At 37.0% G+C, this 16,435-nt stretch overlaps 2 protein-coding genes across 8 annotated transcripts in view; one reads left to right on the forward strand and one right to left on the reverse strand.

The window, feature by feature from the left end:
* Positions 1–4,299, forward strand: part of CENPU (centromere protein U) — a 28,961-nt gene extending 24,662 nt beyond the window's left edge. The window contains 3 exon segments of the mRNA XM_030563137.1: positions 529–590; positions 1,658–1,814; positions 2,668–4,299. Of these exon segments, the coding sequence (XP_030418997.1) occupies positions 529–590; positions 1,658–1,814; positions 2,668–2,805 (357 nt within the window). The 3' untranslated portion in view covers positions 2,806–4,299.
* Positions 4,300–4,317: 18 nt separating this feature from the next.
* The window catches only part of PRIMPOL (primase and DNA directed polymerase), a 28,711-nt gene continuing 16,593 nt past the window's right edge, over positions 4,318–16,435 (reverse strand). For 6 of the 7 annotated variants that reach the window (XM_030563129.1, XM_030563130.1, XM_030563134.1 and 3 more), the window contains exons 7-14: positions 12,381–12,674; positions 10,012–10,174; positions 8,466–8,563; positions 7,533–7,619; positions 7,324–7,432; positions 6,159–6,241; positions 6,026–6,072; positions 4,318–4,654 (exon numbers count right to left, since the gene is read on the reverse strand). In XM_030563129.1, coding sequence (XP_030418989.1) covers positions 4,331–4,654; positions 6,026–6,072; positions 6,159–6,241; positions 7,324–7,432; positions 7,533–7,619; positions 8,466–8,563; positions 10,012–10,174; positions 12,381–12,674 — 1,205 coding nt within the window. In that variant the 3' untranslated portion in view covers positions 4,318–4,330. The remainder of the gene's footprint in view (positions 4,655–6,025; positions 6,073–6,158; positions 6,242–7,323; positions 7,433–7,532; positions 7,620–8,465; positions 8,564–10,011; positions 10,175–12,380; positions 12,675–16,435) is intronic. The other variant, XM_030563135.1, reaches the window with a different exon arrangement.

A 16,435-nucleotide genomic window follows, 5' to 3' on the forward strand; every position in this document is an offset into this window, starting at 1 on the left:
TGCTATTCTTACATGTAAAAAAAAAAAATCTGTGAAAGCATATGTAAGTGTATATACTGTGGTGTAAAGGTTTTTATAGATGAGAATGTGGGGTGCCTATATTATGATTGGCTTTGCAACTCCTGAGTTAGAGATCCTCCCAAATAAGTATTAGTAAAAAACAAATTTCTACACTAGTGTCTTATGCCAAATATTACTGAAAAGCTTGAAATTCTTAAAAAATGTTTGGATTTACGTGCCTGGATGAACAAGGATCCTGTACTACAGTGAGTTCAACAGTACACGTTATGGAGGAAGAGAGAAAATTCTAACAAATGTTAGAGACTTTATTGAAAAAAATACCTAAAATAGCACTTCCATATATTACATTGTCATGAATTGTAAGACTTGGTATCTCAAGATTTCCCATGTCTTGAACCCAGAGCATTGTCAATTCAGAATGCAGAGTTTGGGGCATGGGGAAAATCTACCTTGTCATTTAACTGTCTTACTCTTGAAAGACTGCTGTTTCACTTAATTATATTATAGGTGATCACAGACATCAATAAGAAAAGACGGCGTTTGCTGGAAGTTAGAGAAGAACTAATTCGGTAAGTTTCCATTTGCTGAAATTTATATTGATTATATTGATTTAAAGCATACAATAATAGCCTATCAGTGAAAATTGAGTCCTGTTACTGTCCAGAAAATCTAAGGTAACTCTTGCTTTTGTCATTAACTGACTTTATTTGTGTAAATAGCAGATGAAACATTTATGGCCTTCACCAGCTGAACATATGTATTCCTTCCTATTTGCAAAAGCTAAAATTAACCACTCCATCTCCACAGGAGTTGTGGAACTGCCTAATAGAAACAGGCAGTCATTTTCACAGACTATCTCCAGCTACTCTAAATTCTTGGGATAATGTCTGCCAGTTGGGCTACATGTTCCATAAGAAATACACCAGCTGCATGACTGGAGATGAGAACATGATCAGATAGGTTAAGATTACTTAAAATTTAACACACTCTGAGCATGGAACAGTGTGTGTGGCATTGTTCCCACCCCCAGTATAGCTCACCTTAATCTTGTTGGGTAAACTTCCTGATTCCCTTAATAGAACTCGGCCTTGAAAATGTGCACTACATTCTGATTTTAACAGCCCCTACAGGGGTAGGATATTTCCCAAGATAGTACATGCAGCAATCTGGTATGGTGAAGTCACAGAATGCCTAATGCCATATTCCATTACTATAAGAAATACGATATTTCTCAAAACAGAGGAAGAATACTGTTGGCTCTGTTTTACTTAAATGTAATGTGTAAGTCCATTTTAAATTATACTCCTTGGCAAAACCCATCTCCTAGAATCCCCTTGATCACAGATGTGATCACTGGATTCCTGTCAGAAGAATTACTGTATTATTGACAAGATTAAATATCTGTGTTCTTAATAGATAAAAATGTAAACGGTATGCACAATTTAAAGGACTATGTTGCTATCAATTAGTTACCAAAGATTTATCCTAATTGAGAAAAATACTAGGCTGTTGCACTGTCTGCATTTTACACTTTTATGACCCCATTAAGTCATGTTCAGTAGAAACAGTACATTCAAAGTAACTCCTGAAAGAGAAAAATTCACAACACAGTCCTTAAGTATTGATGTTTTTTAAGGACTGGACCACAACTGAAGCAACTACAAAGAGAATATGTTGAGCTACAAGAGAGAGAATCTTCTCTCAGGAACGCAACCCAGTTCCTAACTGATTTAAAGGAGATGCAGCAACAATATATAAATTGCAGAGAAGACCACCCACAAGAAAAAGTAGTTGTAAGTACATCTTGATTCTACAACGTTGTACTAGCTAATTCAAGTTTTGTCTCTTTAGGAGAAGAAACTAAATGATGATTGAGGGCAGACAGCAATATCATCATTATGTTGGTGTCTGTCAAGGCATTGTACCGCATGGCAAAAACTTTGGTGCTCTTGTATCCAGGACACACATGTAGTGTACTACTTTTTAAAAGTTCAGTGAGAAACAAAGTCAGTTTATTTTCTTATAGATGTAGGTCAAACCCTGGTGCCCAGGAGCTTCCCTGCATACAAGATGGTAGTGTTTGCTAACTTTCAAACCTCACAGTGAATTTTGTAACCCTCTAACGTCTGTTCAGCAGCATAGCACTGATAGTGAGCTTCTCAAGTATGTACTTTAAGTAGTGTAGGAGACTATATTCCAGTACAGGTCTCCTCTCTTCTAGGGCACTGCTGACCTCCCAGTCTAAGGAAGCCATCCACTTTAGGACATACTGCACCTCTACCCTGATATAACGCGGTAAAGCAGTGCTCCGTGGGGGTGGGGCTGTGCACTCTGGTGGATCAAAGCAAGTTCGATATAATGTGGTTTCACCTATACTGCAGTAAGATATTTTTGGCTCCCGAGGACAGCGTTATATCGGGGTAGAGGTGTATCAGTTTATGCTTAGTATAGCCAAACTTTAACTTGACTTAAACATGCAGAATAGAACATTTGAAGAGAGTGACATCAAATTATAATCCACTCTTTCAAATATGTCCAGTATGAGAGACAAATGGAAGACTTTGGGATAATAGGCAAGTAATTGGACAATATTTATTTGCAAAGAGTTAAAAGTAAAGCCTTGTAATTTTTTTCCTCCAACAACAGTACGGAACTTCCAGCATTCCTGCTCTTCTGGTGGAATCTCAACGAATTTTAAGAGCTGAAAGTCATTTTCAAAATATCAGCACAAGATTACAAGAGTGTCTGAATTTGCAGAAAAAGGAGCTGCCAGGGAAATTGTAAATGCTTTATACAATATACTTTCTTCTTGCAACTAAGCACAGTTAACATCAGTTAAGCGTATTCACATTCATATACAGATAGCTACTTCTTGTGGTAAGGTGCTAAATATACATGGTTATGACATTCCTACTCCATTTAGATTTTGGTATTTTGTGTTTGCACTCTAATTTCTGATAACAGAAGCAGCAATTTAACTACTACCATATGCATTTAATAAAACAAAGCACTGTGTTTAAATTGCTTTTGACTTAAATCTTTCACCTCTATAAATAAGTGATGTGAGCCTCTTGTGAGAAAAGTCGATAGTAAATCTTTAGAAACATAATTGTGAAGGGAACATGTGGTTTTTCACTTTGATGTATAGTAAGTTTGAGGTGAACATTTTTGTGCTACCTCATACATCGCATGTGTGGCAGCCTGGAATAGAGATAGTATGACAAACCATTAATGATCTCTCTGAATCAGTGATAAATCTAGTGCTTTAAAATTAATAGGATTTTATTATTGGATTACCAGAGTAATCATTTGGAAATACCAAAGTGACAGGAGTAGCCATTTTCTTTAGAATGAGCAATAACAGGTTTTTCACTAAATATCAGTTGTAATTCCAACTAAAGTAGCATAAAGATAAGCTTGTAACAGGCAACTTACAAATAGACATGTCTCAATTCTTAGCAGTGGCTTCCATAAATTATGGCACCATTATGAGTACTGAATAAAATATTTCTAAAACTAGTATGTGGAGTTTTTAAAACAGCTTAGTTATAACAAGTCATACAGAAGGTGGTGAGCATAATGAAATTCTCAAAAGATAAATCCATACTTTAGATACAAACTTTTGGCAGGCCCACTTATAAGTAAGAGAGCCTGCTTGCCCTTTGTAAAGTACAGTACAGACTGTAGGCAAAATCCTAAACATTTGGACATATGGGAAGAAACATGTTTTAACCACACTTCATCCCTCAGTAAGTGAATTATAACTGAATCATTGTCCATGAAGTTTCTTGAGTGTGTTAACACTGTCTGCTTAGCATCCTTTAAAATTTTGAATTTAGTGCTCCTGAGAAGTACCAGCTTGATAGCCTGTGTTTAGCTTTAGAACATTGCACAACACAGGTACCACTAGGGTAAACTGATCTACTTGGGTCTTCCATGGTGCTTCTTTCCTGTCCAGCAGCAGCTATTTCTAGGGGTGAGAGGATAGTTCAGTTTCTGTAGCTATTCAGTCTTTGGCCTCTGCAAAGAGAGGATGGCTTTTGTGCCATATGTACCGCTGCAGGTGGCAGAACCACCATTGCCTAAGCTAGAATTTAAAGCAAAAATTAAAAGTTGTATCCTCTTAAACTATGTAAACCCAATGTACAAAAACACAGCTAATGGCAAGTTTACTATGCACCTTCATATAAAGAGAGGATTCTGGCATGGTTCTGTCAGTTTCTTTTGGCAGTGTAAACAGCACTTCTGACAAACTTTGGGTAAATCAACTATGTCTTAATTAATCTAAACAGCTGACCTTAGCTGACAGCTAGTTGTATGCCTTGTTACCACAAACTTCTTGTTTTCTTAAAACCTCTATGAGCAGCTCATCAGGTATTTCTTCCAGGTCATAGTTCTGCTTAGTCAGATTATTGTCTGCAGCTTCTGCAAGTTCAGCATCCTCAATAGCTTCCAGAAAACAGGCATCATCAGTCACATTGTCCCATTCTGTATTTGAACAGAGCTTGTCAGGAGACTCCGTATTTTCTTGATGCATCCTTAATGATGTCCTTTCTGAGAAGTCTGTAAGGTTAGGTGACTTTTCTTTTTCTTCTATGTTCCCCCACTCATCCATTAAAAGTACATATTCTTCCTTTAAAAAAAAAAAAATTACTTATTCAACATGTAAGTGTTCATTATTTTTGGGGGGAGATCTTATTGTTGGCTTCATCATGGGAGCAGAGTTGGGCTAAGGCTGAGCACTTTTGAAAATGTCACCTCTAATGAACACTGTATAGGTCAGCTGGCAAGGCAAGTTTCTTGTGGTTTTGGATTGTGTGCATTTACCAAACAGCTAAACCCTAATCTTTTGAAAGTCAGTTTAATAGGACCAAAATTTAGTTCTTAAAAGCAGTGCCTTGTAACTGGCAAGCTTTTGAAAATCATGCTGCAAGAGCACTACTGAGTTTGCTCTCTAGCTGCATCTGTAGGGAGCTAACACATTTACATGCACCCAGAGTACGAGTATGGCCCTGGGAATGTTACATGAGCCATAGCTGTGTGCTGACTGGGCCTTAGGTGGCCCAAGGGCTGAGAACCACTGCTTTAAGTAGTGATGATTCGCTTACTAAGAATTTTTTGCCAAATAGGTGTAATTTACCAATAATCAGTTCTGCTTCAGGTAGGACTTCAAACTTGCAGTATACAGAGCAATAAACCATGAAAAGTTTGGTTGAGAGGTAATGCCAGCTATTAAAAAGCTGTTTTCTCTAGAGCTCCAGGTAGGGGTTGCATCACCAATAGTCTTATCTACAAAGGCTGACTATTTACATTAAACATTTTTTATTGCTTTACTACACTACACAAGCATTTTTCTAAATGAAGATTAACTTCAGTCTTCAAAGTCAGTGACATTTAATTGCCATTTAAAAAATGTGAATCAGTTGTTTCAGAATACTAAACCACTAATGCTAAGACAATAGGATTTACAATTGACTATGTATTAACTATGCTACCATCATATTGTGTGCTGCAAACACCAGTTGAAGTTTGACTTGTATTTGCCTAAGCATCAGAAAAATGGAAAACTGAATATTCTGTGAATCCTCCATGAAGTTTAAAGGTGACACGCATGTATTGGGCCAGTTAGACAGCATAGATGCAGCCAGGGAGATTAAAAGATTTTGTGCTAGACCACAAGGAAGATTTGCCTTAGTCTAAGTGAGATCTTGGTAACCTTGCCTAAAGCCACTCTATATTACCACTTCCCTTGGTGGTAGGAGTATTAATAGGAGAATTCTGAAATATGTGGTGCCCAATTATACAGTCACTACACTTGATGAGTCCCATTGCCATTCATGGAACTACTCACAAGTGAGTAAAGATTGCACTATCAATCAGTCCCTTAGCGTAGGCAAGACTTTTAAAGGGCTACCAGAGAGGACAGTTTGGAACACGCTTGAGTTACCATTTAGCCTTTTCTTTTTTTGTATGGGGAAGGGGAAAAGGAACAAACACTACATACCTCTTTGAAAAGAAAAGGGAGGCATATCTCAGGAGGTAATGGAATACCTAAATCAAATACACTGTGTTTATATTTTGTTTAAAGTTATTGTTTCTGAAATGGTTAAGTGTAATTTTATTGAAAACATACTTACTTTCTGATTTGAAGTTTTTAGCTCTGCAGACAGGGTCATAACATTTTTGATAGTAAACTTCTTTTTTTAGATCTACCAGAATCCTTAAAATACAGATGCACATGTTGGCTATCACTTAAGAACAGCATTAGCTACATTATACATATAGGGCAAGGATTTCACCCAGAGAATGAAGACACTATGTCCCTCCAGTTTCTAAAATAGTCTTTGTACATGCACTCTGGCCCATTTGCAACTGAAATTACATATAATATGCAATGTAAAAAAGAAATACACAATCTTACTGTAAATTTTACAGTAAGATTGTGTATCTTAAATGTACAGGGTTTTGGTATGTTGTTTTAAAGCCACGGTTTGGAAAGTGAGATACAATTATCTTGAGGCTACATTAATTCTGAACAAAGATAGATTACCTTAAAAGATAGTTATGACTTAAAACCCTCCCTTCTGCAATGAGTTTAACTAAAGCACTCATACAAACTCTGGTACTTACTGCAAATCTAGGTTATGCAATTGTGTTATGGGACAAATCTACCACATAATTTGATACTATACCATTTTAGCTGTGGTTGATAACAACAAAAGATGCACAATAATTTAAGTCATTCTTTTGAAAAATATTTACATTTAGAAATAGGATCCAATTGGAAAGTGTTTTGGGTTTTTTTTTAAAGCATGCATTTAATTATTCTCACAGTCAAGAGGAGACTGGCTGTTAATTTCTATTCAGAATAAAACGACAACTTACATTTAGAATTTGTAACCTAAAAAACTGTTAGTAAACTAAATATTGATGTGAGAGACTAAGTAAGATTAACTAAACATTTTGAGTGAAATGCTGACCCCACTGAGGTCCATACCTCCCATTATTGTTTGCCATTAGAACTAACTCCCTCAACAGGTATAAATGTATGTTCAGTTAAAGAGTAAACTGAACAAATTCTTTCCATTTCCAGTGAATAGCACCCAGTAAGGGTTGGGACGCTGTTGTACGAGGTGCTGTAAAAACACACTCCCTTCCTTGAACAGTTTTCAGTTCAAGCATTTCTGGATATTATAGTTGCATAATGAAAAATTCCTTATTAAAAGGTTAATTTGAAGCCTTTCAAAGTATAAGTGCCTATTAAAACTTTTGTAGAGAATGCTACATACTTAAAGAACATACATTATATTGTTACTTTTGTGGGCTCTTCCAATATTTTTACACCAGCGATATCTGGATATGTCATAAACAAGGAGTTCTTCCAAGGAAAAATAATTCCATCGTCGTATCCCTGGAAAATTAAGTACCCTTTTTAAAAATAATTTGTAACAGCTTGAGAGTATATGTCTGTGTGTCTTTAAAAAAAAAAAAAAAAGGGTGGTAGTCTGTACCTCCATGATTATCCTCTTTATTAACTAAAGAAAGGACAAAACAATCAATTTCTGGATAGGGTGAATATTGATATCCTTCTATGGGATCTGTTTAAAAACACAAAAATGAATTACAGTTACAGATTATACAAACTCAAACAAAATAAAAATAAGTGTACTTGAATCTCACTAACCATGAAGGGTCTACTTCTAGTCCTATTACCATCAGTAAAGCAGGACTGGGGCCAGTGTGTGACTGGTATACATCTTGGAAAGCATTTTTCATTATAGAAGAAGTTGCCCTTGCTCAGGAACTTTGGAGCCAGATCCCTACTTTTGGGAATGGCAGGTTACAATTAGCACATGCTCCCATACTTTGGAGATTGGTCAATGCTTACTAGTCCTGTGACCAAGAAAACTCTGCACTGTGGACTAGATTCTGACTTTTATTGAATACTCACTTCCACTACAAACAGCCCTATTGATTTCAATGGGGCTTTGGTGGAGTATGGTATTATGCAGGATGAATTAGGCTAGCAGATTCTGATCCTTTATTAATTTCGAGCTTTACTCTACATCCTGAATATAAAACACCTAAGTTGTTGCTCATGTAACTTATGCTAGAAGGGTCTGTAGACCAAGAAAAGAAACACACTCGCTCCTGCAGGCTCCCAATTTACTAGTGCATGAGTAAATAATTAGGCAGTCTCCCTAGAAAATGAAGGGCATGACTCAGCTAAAGGATATTGCCTAAATAAGCTGCAGCAGAAAGTTTCCACTGATGTGTAAGAACAACAGCCCAACAAGGATGCAATTTATCAGATGTACAATTTGAGATATAGTCCATAATTAGATCAGGTGCACTATAATACATATAGCAAATTCATGACAAACACTTAAGATAAATTTTTCTATTCAGTAAAGTCACATATTCAAAAGATGGCTATGAAGTACCTGAAGTGCTACTGGCAACTCTCCTGTCTGTTTGTTTAGGCATTTTTTCCTTCCCTTCTGGGCTGTCACAAGTTAGGGCTCTTTCAATTTCTGAGAACCTGATGGAGAGAGACAGTGGGGAGAAATAAGTTATAATTCTCAGACTTCTGGACATACCATACTTCCTTTTCACATTTACACGGCCCCTTTATTTCTTGTTCAGACATAAAGGATTCATTTTGACTTAGAAGTTTACTCTGATATATTGCAGCAGAGGGCAAAGTTTCCTCCTTTCTCAGCAGAGGCAGGAAGATCTACCCTCACCAAACCCAGGATCCTCTGCACTACTTCTAGCCCTATTTGCTATATATGTAGTGCTTGAAAAGTATTGTTTACTTTTGGATGGCTTTTAGTAGTCTTGCACTTTACCCTTTTAGAGTTAGAATCATCATTTGCAAAGAATTATGTTTTTTCTTTGCTGTGTTTCTGGCATGAAGACAAACCATATAGGGCCAAATTCTACAACAGATCATTTCTTGTCCTTAGGAATGAATCCACTGAAGTCTGGTTTGTTTGTTTTTTAATTATACTATAGGATATAGGCCTCAATTCAGCAAGATATTTAGGCACATGCTTAGAATCATAGAACTGGAAGGGACGTCGAGAGGTCATCTAATCTAGTCCCCTGCACTCAAGGCAGGACTAAGTATTATCTAGACCATCCCTAACAGGTGCTTAACTATTGTTGAATGGTGGAGGCCCATGACAACCAAAGAGTTACAGGAATTCTGAATGTAATATGCATCTTTAAAATATATTTAGGGGAAAATTACAATCAAAAGTCCAAAATAAATGTAGCTCAACTGAGGCTCAGTCCTGTGAGGTGCTGAGCACTGAAGTCATTAGCAATTTTGGTTGCCTCACATCTCTCAAAAAACACTCAGTATGTTGCAGGATTAGGTCCTTAAACTTTAGCCTCTTTTGATAATAGATTGTGTTGCATATATTTGTGCAGCACTAAAGAAAACTGTTGCTCACTAAAGTTTACACACAAAATAATGCTTTTCACTTTCTTCTGTGTTTAGAATGAGTGTCTAGAGTGGAGTTATTCTCTCTTAAATGGTTTGGTGGGGGCAGTTTTGGATTTTGGTCCATTTCAGAGTCCTACCTAATTTACAGTGATAGAAATGTAGCACTTCTCAGCTGAATAACCTTGAACAAGTCAAATTCTTCATCTCAAACAAAAATTAAAGAAACCCCAAAACACGACCTCCCTCCCCATAGAGTGCAGTTCAGAAACCATCACCAATGGCACAAGTTCTCTGAACTTATTGCACATTTGAAGTTAGGTGCAGCAGATTGGATGTCTGACAAATCTTTGCTTCAAGGAATAACCATCAGAAAATGTTACCTGCTGACCCCAATAGTTGAACTTTCTTAAAGCAGAAAGCATCAGTCTCAGTGGAATGTCAGTCCTCCCCTCCCCCACCCCCCTCACAACAGTAGTGGTTGCTACTGAAGTCTACATTTTAAAGTACTTTAAATACCACTGTAATTAAATTGTTACCTAATATTACAGACCAAAGAGGAAAGGAAATATTGCTCCTCAACAGAAATATTCTTTTGAGGTTTAGGAACAAACTTGTTATCTTCGGCTATTTTCAAAGTCACATGCTTTCCTGCTTTTGATGACTTATACAGCCGGAAATTTCTATTCTTTGTATAAACTCCTACAGGGAGAGAGAGGAAGGTTTCATAATGTATTTACAATTGGCTAGGTTCCCTCATATGTACTGTTTATACACTACATTTGGGTGTCTGAGGGAAAAAAGCATTTAAAGGAGTAAACAAATGGTTATATTTATCCTAGTTCATTTCTCACAGTAGGAGTTATATAGCAGAGTAAAAATGAATCATGCAGCCATATATTTATCCATAATATTCAAGTATAAGGACAATCACTTTAAACTGCTGTACAGGCATTTTAAGTAAATACTACAGTCATTTGGTACTATTTCAAAATCTCTGCAGATCATTCTCCAGTCTAATTGTTCTTTTTCCTAGAATGAAAGACCATGTAACTATTTTACATTGTAAACATGGTTTGGCAATTTATCAGTTTCCTGTTCTCTGTGTGACTATATCATAGTCGCACTTCAACAACAAGAGTGGTAGTTAGAAAAATGCAATTCACTTCACAATCTCAAAACACATATGGGTTGGCAAGTATGAGCAATTCTGCTAGAGAGAGAGAGAGAGTGTGTGTGTGTGTGTGTGTGTGTGTGTGTGTGTGTGTGTGTGTGTGTGCGCGTGCTGTTTAACTCTGAAGCTGAATTTAGTTCTCATGAAAGTTTAAGGACTAAGAGCATTGGGATGACCGATATATTCTACTCCAATTTTGTCTTGCAATATCCTGCTCCAGTTTGTTCTTGGTCTCTCTCTACCAATCATTTTGTAATTTAGGGTGGTAAGCGCACCATGTTCTAGTTCACTGTGAACTAAAAATAAAAATGGAAGTAAAAAGCCACATGTTATCAGCTTAGTGTGCCACATAACTGCACCCACCCACCTTATTTTTTATTCACTAGTCTCCACAGGAGTTACTGTTCTTAACATAGTTACAGTCACAGTGCACTTTGTTACTCTAGTTTTGGGGAACCAATGTAACAGTGCAAGCGAACTCCTGGAAGTTAGGTACCTGCTATTCAGGAAGAAAACTACTGAAAGTAGTTACAAAATAACGTTTCTGTGGCAAATACAAAAATAGATATGTCCAGAACACTGTATTATTGTCGCTGTACTCACCTGAGCCACCTACTAATAAGTAAAAACAAACAAACAAACCACAACACCCAGATTACCACCAATAAGCCAGTCTTCCAAAACTTCACAGGGAAAGATAACATAGTAAAGCAATTCAGAAGCCAAAATGAAAACTGTGGAAAAAAGTCATTGTTGACCTGTCTGTGCTTTCCAATTAATTTGAAGTTGTATTTTTTAAGAGAAAAAATGCTGCTCAATATACAGGAATTGCACACAGATCTTCACTTTTTTGAGGGTAGGGCAATTTACAAGCTACGTGTATGCCACTGACTGTGAATATATTTGAACAAGGCATTTCTTGTTGGTCATTATTTGATTTTATTCACATGAATTTTCTAGACCATTCAAAATGCAGCAGCTTGTTTGCTTACTAAAATTATGGATTCTGCGGTTTCTATTCAATAGGTTCTAATGGATTAGGCCTTAACTTTAAATTATCTCTAGATGATGTTCAGAATCATACATTCTTTATACTTATACACACCATTAAAAAGAAGTACCCATCCCTTGCTTTAGGCAGTCTGTGACAAAATCTTAAATACACAACTATCAAACAGCCTGCCCCTCTAGCCCCCATCTTCGTGATCAAGCCACTTCCCATTGAACTGAACCAATGACCCTGTGCAACTATTGCCCCCTTATCATCAAGGAGTGAGAGTTCCTAAAGATAAACTGAAGTCTCTAAGGGACAGAGTTTTTATTTACTGTGGAACAACATTATGAAACTCAAGTAATATTAAAAGTTCCACAAGCATGTCAATATTTAAGGTCAAATTTAAAATACACCTTTTAAGATCATTTGTTTGATTTTTATTGAAGTGTGTCCTGCATTTTGTTGTATGTTTAGTACTTTATATTACTGTACATTAAGCAGGAAACAGAACACTGTGCAAACAGTACTGTGATCAAAGCATAAATCATCTCTGGTTACTTAACCTTTCTTGCATTCCAGTACACAACCTAAACAGAAATACAATACACACAATATGGAGCTAAATTCTCACTTAAGATGTGCATGCAAATGCCTCCTTCCTGCAGGCCCCATTTTATGTGCATGCCTCAGATGGCAGAATTTGGCTCAGAATTCTGTCAGTAACTAACTTTTATATTTACCCAGATCGATGATAAGTTGCTTGCCTCCCTCCTTATCATTCACAACTAGAAAGGAAAGATCGAGATTTTCTTTCTGTTGCAGTTTTCCATTTTCCAGCGTTTTGTGCATATTAGATTGCCATTTCCCAGAAGCCTCCTTCACTGCACCAAGGTTTACAACAGTACCATCTATTTCAACTGTTGCTTTGGAAGACTGGGAAGCAACACTGTCCGCCCCTTCTTCCAGAATCAGAGCATCAGCTTTATTTTCAGTTAAAACAAGAGCAGGTTGCAAAACTGTTTTCACAAAATTACCTTAAAATAATAATAAGAAGAAAAGAAATGGATCAGGGTCTGTTTTAGTCACAAGTTAAAAAGGCATTTAATATGTTTTGTGCAAAGACTTTCAAATGAAAAACCAGGATAGAGTTTCTCTCTTTTTCCTAAGTCTGGTGCACAACCAATGCTTTAAACTGCTAAATGGGAGGCCCAAGTTTTGGCATTAATTTTAGTTGAAACTAAAGTTTGTGCTGCTGTTTTTTAAGACACCTCACTATGTTAAAACAGGTATGTAAGAACTGTCCATATTTCGGTTGTATCATTCTCTCACACCCTTCACCATCTTAATGGCTGTGAGCTCCTCAGGGAAAGAGACATGTGTTTCTATATATTTGTACAGCACCAAGCACAAGTGGGCCCTGGTCCTACTTGAGCCTCTTGGTACTACCTCAAAACAAACAAAATAATAATGAAAACTGAACATGCTGTGAATGACAAATGTGTAGTAATGTCACTACAGCATCTCTAACCAAAGTTTCACATTGAAGAAAAAATCTTGGATACCTGTTCAAAGTCTTAGTAAACAAGCCTTGTGCAGGGTTTCAAAGGAGAACCATATTCTTCTCTACCAACCTGACAGCAGGCCACAGGACACCCATGCTATTGCCCAAAGATTGTTACTACTAGTGATAAGAGTCACGGTTTGGTACTTCATCCATGATTAGAGCACATATGGTGCTGCTTTTAGTAATGAATGACTTTACCAATGATCAGCATGAGCCAGAATTTTGGATTTGACATCTGACTATGGACTTGGATCTCCCATTAGACTGCCAGATTCCCAGTGAGTAAAAGTGATGCTCCACTCTCTTAGACAACTGGAGTCTCATTGTGCGAACGCTTATACATATCACTTACAGTAATGTCAGTGGGACTACTCACATGCATAAGTGCAGGACTGGACAACAGGTCAGTACGGTGGCATATGAGGGAGCATCAGCCACTTCAGTTTGGAGGCTGAACAACAGGAGTTTTATTTGCATGAATGAGTGCAAGTCCACTGATATCAATGGAGTTGAACTTGCTTAAACCAGCTGTGAATTTAATCCCTTTGCTTTAATTGCTTCTTAGAGGTTGGAAGAAGAGTAACGTACTTAATATGTTAGGATATTACTTATTTTGCAGAATTTCTGACATAGAAAAATTCTAATAAAATTCTCATTACTTTTATTAGGATAAGATTGCAGTTTCATTTTCAAGTTTGTCCCAGAGAACACACAGGTTGTGATTATTTATACTGTAAACATAATGGATTAAATAATTAGTCATTAACTGCTATTCCACAATAAAGACTTGATTTAAAAAAAAGAGAGAGAAAATTGCTTATAGCTTTAATATCACTGGACAGTATATTTGAACTGTTAACCTTCCTCTCCTGTTCATATACAAAAATTCCTGATCGATATTTAGATGCTTGGATATCACTGTATCAAGCAAACTGAATTCATAGATGTTTTCTATGTAAAAATCCGTAGATAATTAGGCATTTTGCCCAGCATTTAAAAATTGAATTATTCAAACTATAAAGCTGCTAATCTTCAAGAGACAATCAACCAGTTTTGACATGTATATTATGAGATTAACTAAAGTTTAACTTCAGATTAACTGAGTTTCATATTTAATGTGATAAAGAGTAATATTGTTTACAAAACTGACACTTTGTATCACAAGCAAATTTAGTTTCCTATTACTGCTAGGAAGGCAAAATAATAATAAATAAACCATTTACTACTTACCCTGCCTACTGTCCTTATAAATCTATTATAACTATGACTGATTTTAAACACAAACATTTACTGTCCAGCAGCGTTAATAATTTAGTTCACAATGGTGATAGGAAACCAATGGGCTGGAAGCAATAGCTCAAGTGCTGTTATTGAAAGGGAATAGCTGATGTAATAAACTGAAAGAGTATGGCTTTTGTTCTACACTTAGCTATCTAGAGCACAAGGCTAAAATTAGTTTTAAATAAAATACTTTTGAGCCACACATTCTTTAATAACTAAGAAAGAGGTTACAGAATCAAACTTTTAGACTGATAAAGAGTTTAATGATCATATTTAATCATTTTGTTTCTGTGGTTGCAGTAGAAGAGTCACAGAGGGGGAGGTGAAGGGGAACATGGAGAAGAAATGGTTTTATTTGTTTCTACTAATCTTAATGAAAATAATGAGCAATATACTGCTTATGCTATATGCTGGGTGAGGCTAGTAGCACTGCCTAACATTAAGGTTGCCCAACACTTCCCATTGTAGGAATCTGTTTGCAGTTGTTTATAACTTTGCCAGTCTTTTATCTGTTTGGTTTGAAATTTTCCATATGAGGTGTCTGCCTCAAGCTGGTTTCTTGTTTTTTCTTTTTTTCTCTTTTGGAGTGGGGGAAAGAAGTTTCAGCCAAAACGATTTAGCTTATGAAACTGAGGTTAGGGGAAAATACGTTGTTGTGCAATATTAAAAAAAATTATGTTGTCCTTTTCTCTGAGAAGCTCTAGCACCCCCGTGTTTGGATCAGGGACTTGAAATTTGGCAGGGTGTGGCCTTTGAGCCAGGGTTGGTACTGTGAAAAATTTGGCCAAGTTATAACCTCTGAAAAAAATCTAAGTTCATTCATGCTCAGTAGACACATCTTACGGTTTTATTGCTAAATTTGCCAAAGATTCTGTCTTTGCTGAGCATGCTCCATCCCCTCGCAGTTCTCAGTGCTGACCAGACTGTATGTACTGTCTTCACAGAGTGACAGCACATGCTCCAGCCCAGGGCTGCAGGGGCAAAGTCAGACTTTCTCTGAAATTGTTGCTTTAGGCTAGGGTGAGGCCATGCACTTGACACTGAGAGCAAGGAGCTTGTCTCTCCTGTGCTCTCAAATCACTCCCAGGCAGCTTTTCTTACTCTTACTAAATGAAGAATTTTATTCTAATCCCACTGGTGTCAATAGCAAAACTCCCAGTGAGTTCAATGGGTGCAAGATAAGGGCCAACAGGGGCATTTAGGGCCAGATTCTTTGTTCCAGTCTGGCTTCTTTGTATCGTTCCGAGCAGTTAGTCACAAAGCTTCCCTGAAGGACAGCTGAATATGTTCCCCTTGCAGAACAAACATACTGGCTAGCCCAAAGCTAGCTATGGAAGCACTACACCACTTCCTCCAAGCCCCATAAGAGTAAGTGGCATGAGTGTGGCTGGAGTCCGCTGTGCTTTGGCAATCCTGGGTTGGCAAAATGGTCCATTAGGGGCTGTTGTAGCCTAGAAGACATTCCAACTTATGTCAAGAACCAGAGAGCTTCCCACTGTTTCCTAGATCAGGCTAATGCAAAGGCAGCTTTAAGCTATGCCTTTGCCCTTTCACTAAGGTCTTGGACTGAATATAGCTCAGCTGGACTCAAGAATCTGGCCAATAAAGTTTAACTTAGGCCAATTAAAAAAAACAAAAACAAAAAACCATACCTTAACCTACAAAATAAGTAAGCAACTGTAAAACCACCATCAAGCCTTTTACCAGCTTTTGTGATGTCTTTGTTCTGTAAATACAGCATATACGCACACACACACACACAGATAGTAGCTGTTTCCTTGAAGTAGAAGGCTGACGAGAAATTGCACAACTAGTCACAGAAAATAAAAGAAAATACATGAGCAGGAAATCAGTTGAAGCACAATAAAACACAAATATTTAACTGGAAATATATATTTGTTTCCACCTATGGTCCCCATTACCATAATATCTGAGTGCTTGACTGTACTA

The sequence above is a fragment of the Gopherus evgoodei genome, chromosome 5 (genome assembly GCF_007399415.2).
Source record: "Gopherus evgoodei ecotype Sinaloan lineage chromosome 5, rGopEvg1_v1.p, whole genome shotgun sequence".
In the NCBI taxonomy this organism is placed as follows: Eukaryota; Metazoa; Chordata; order Testudines; family Testudinidae; genus Gopherus; species Gopherus evgoodei.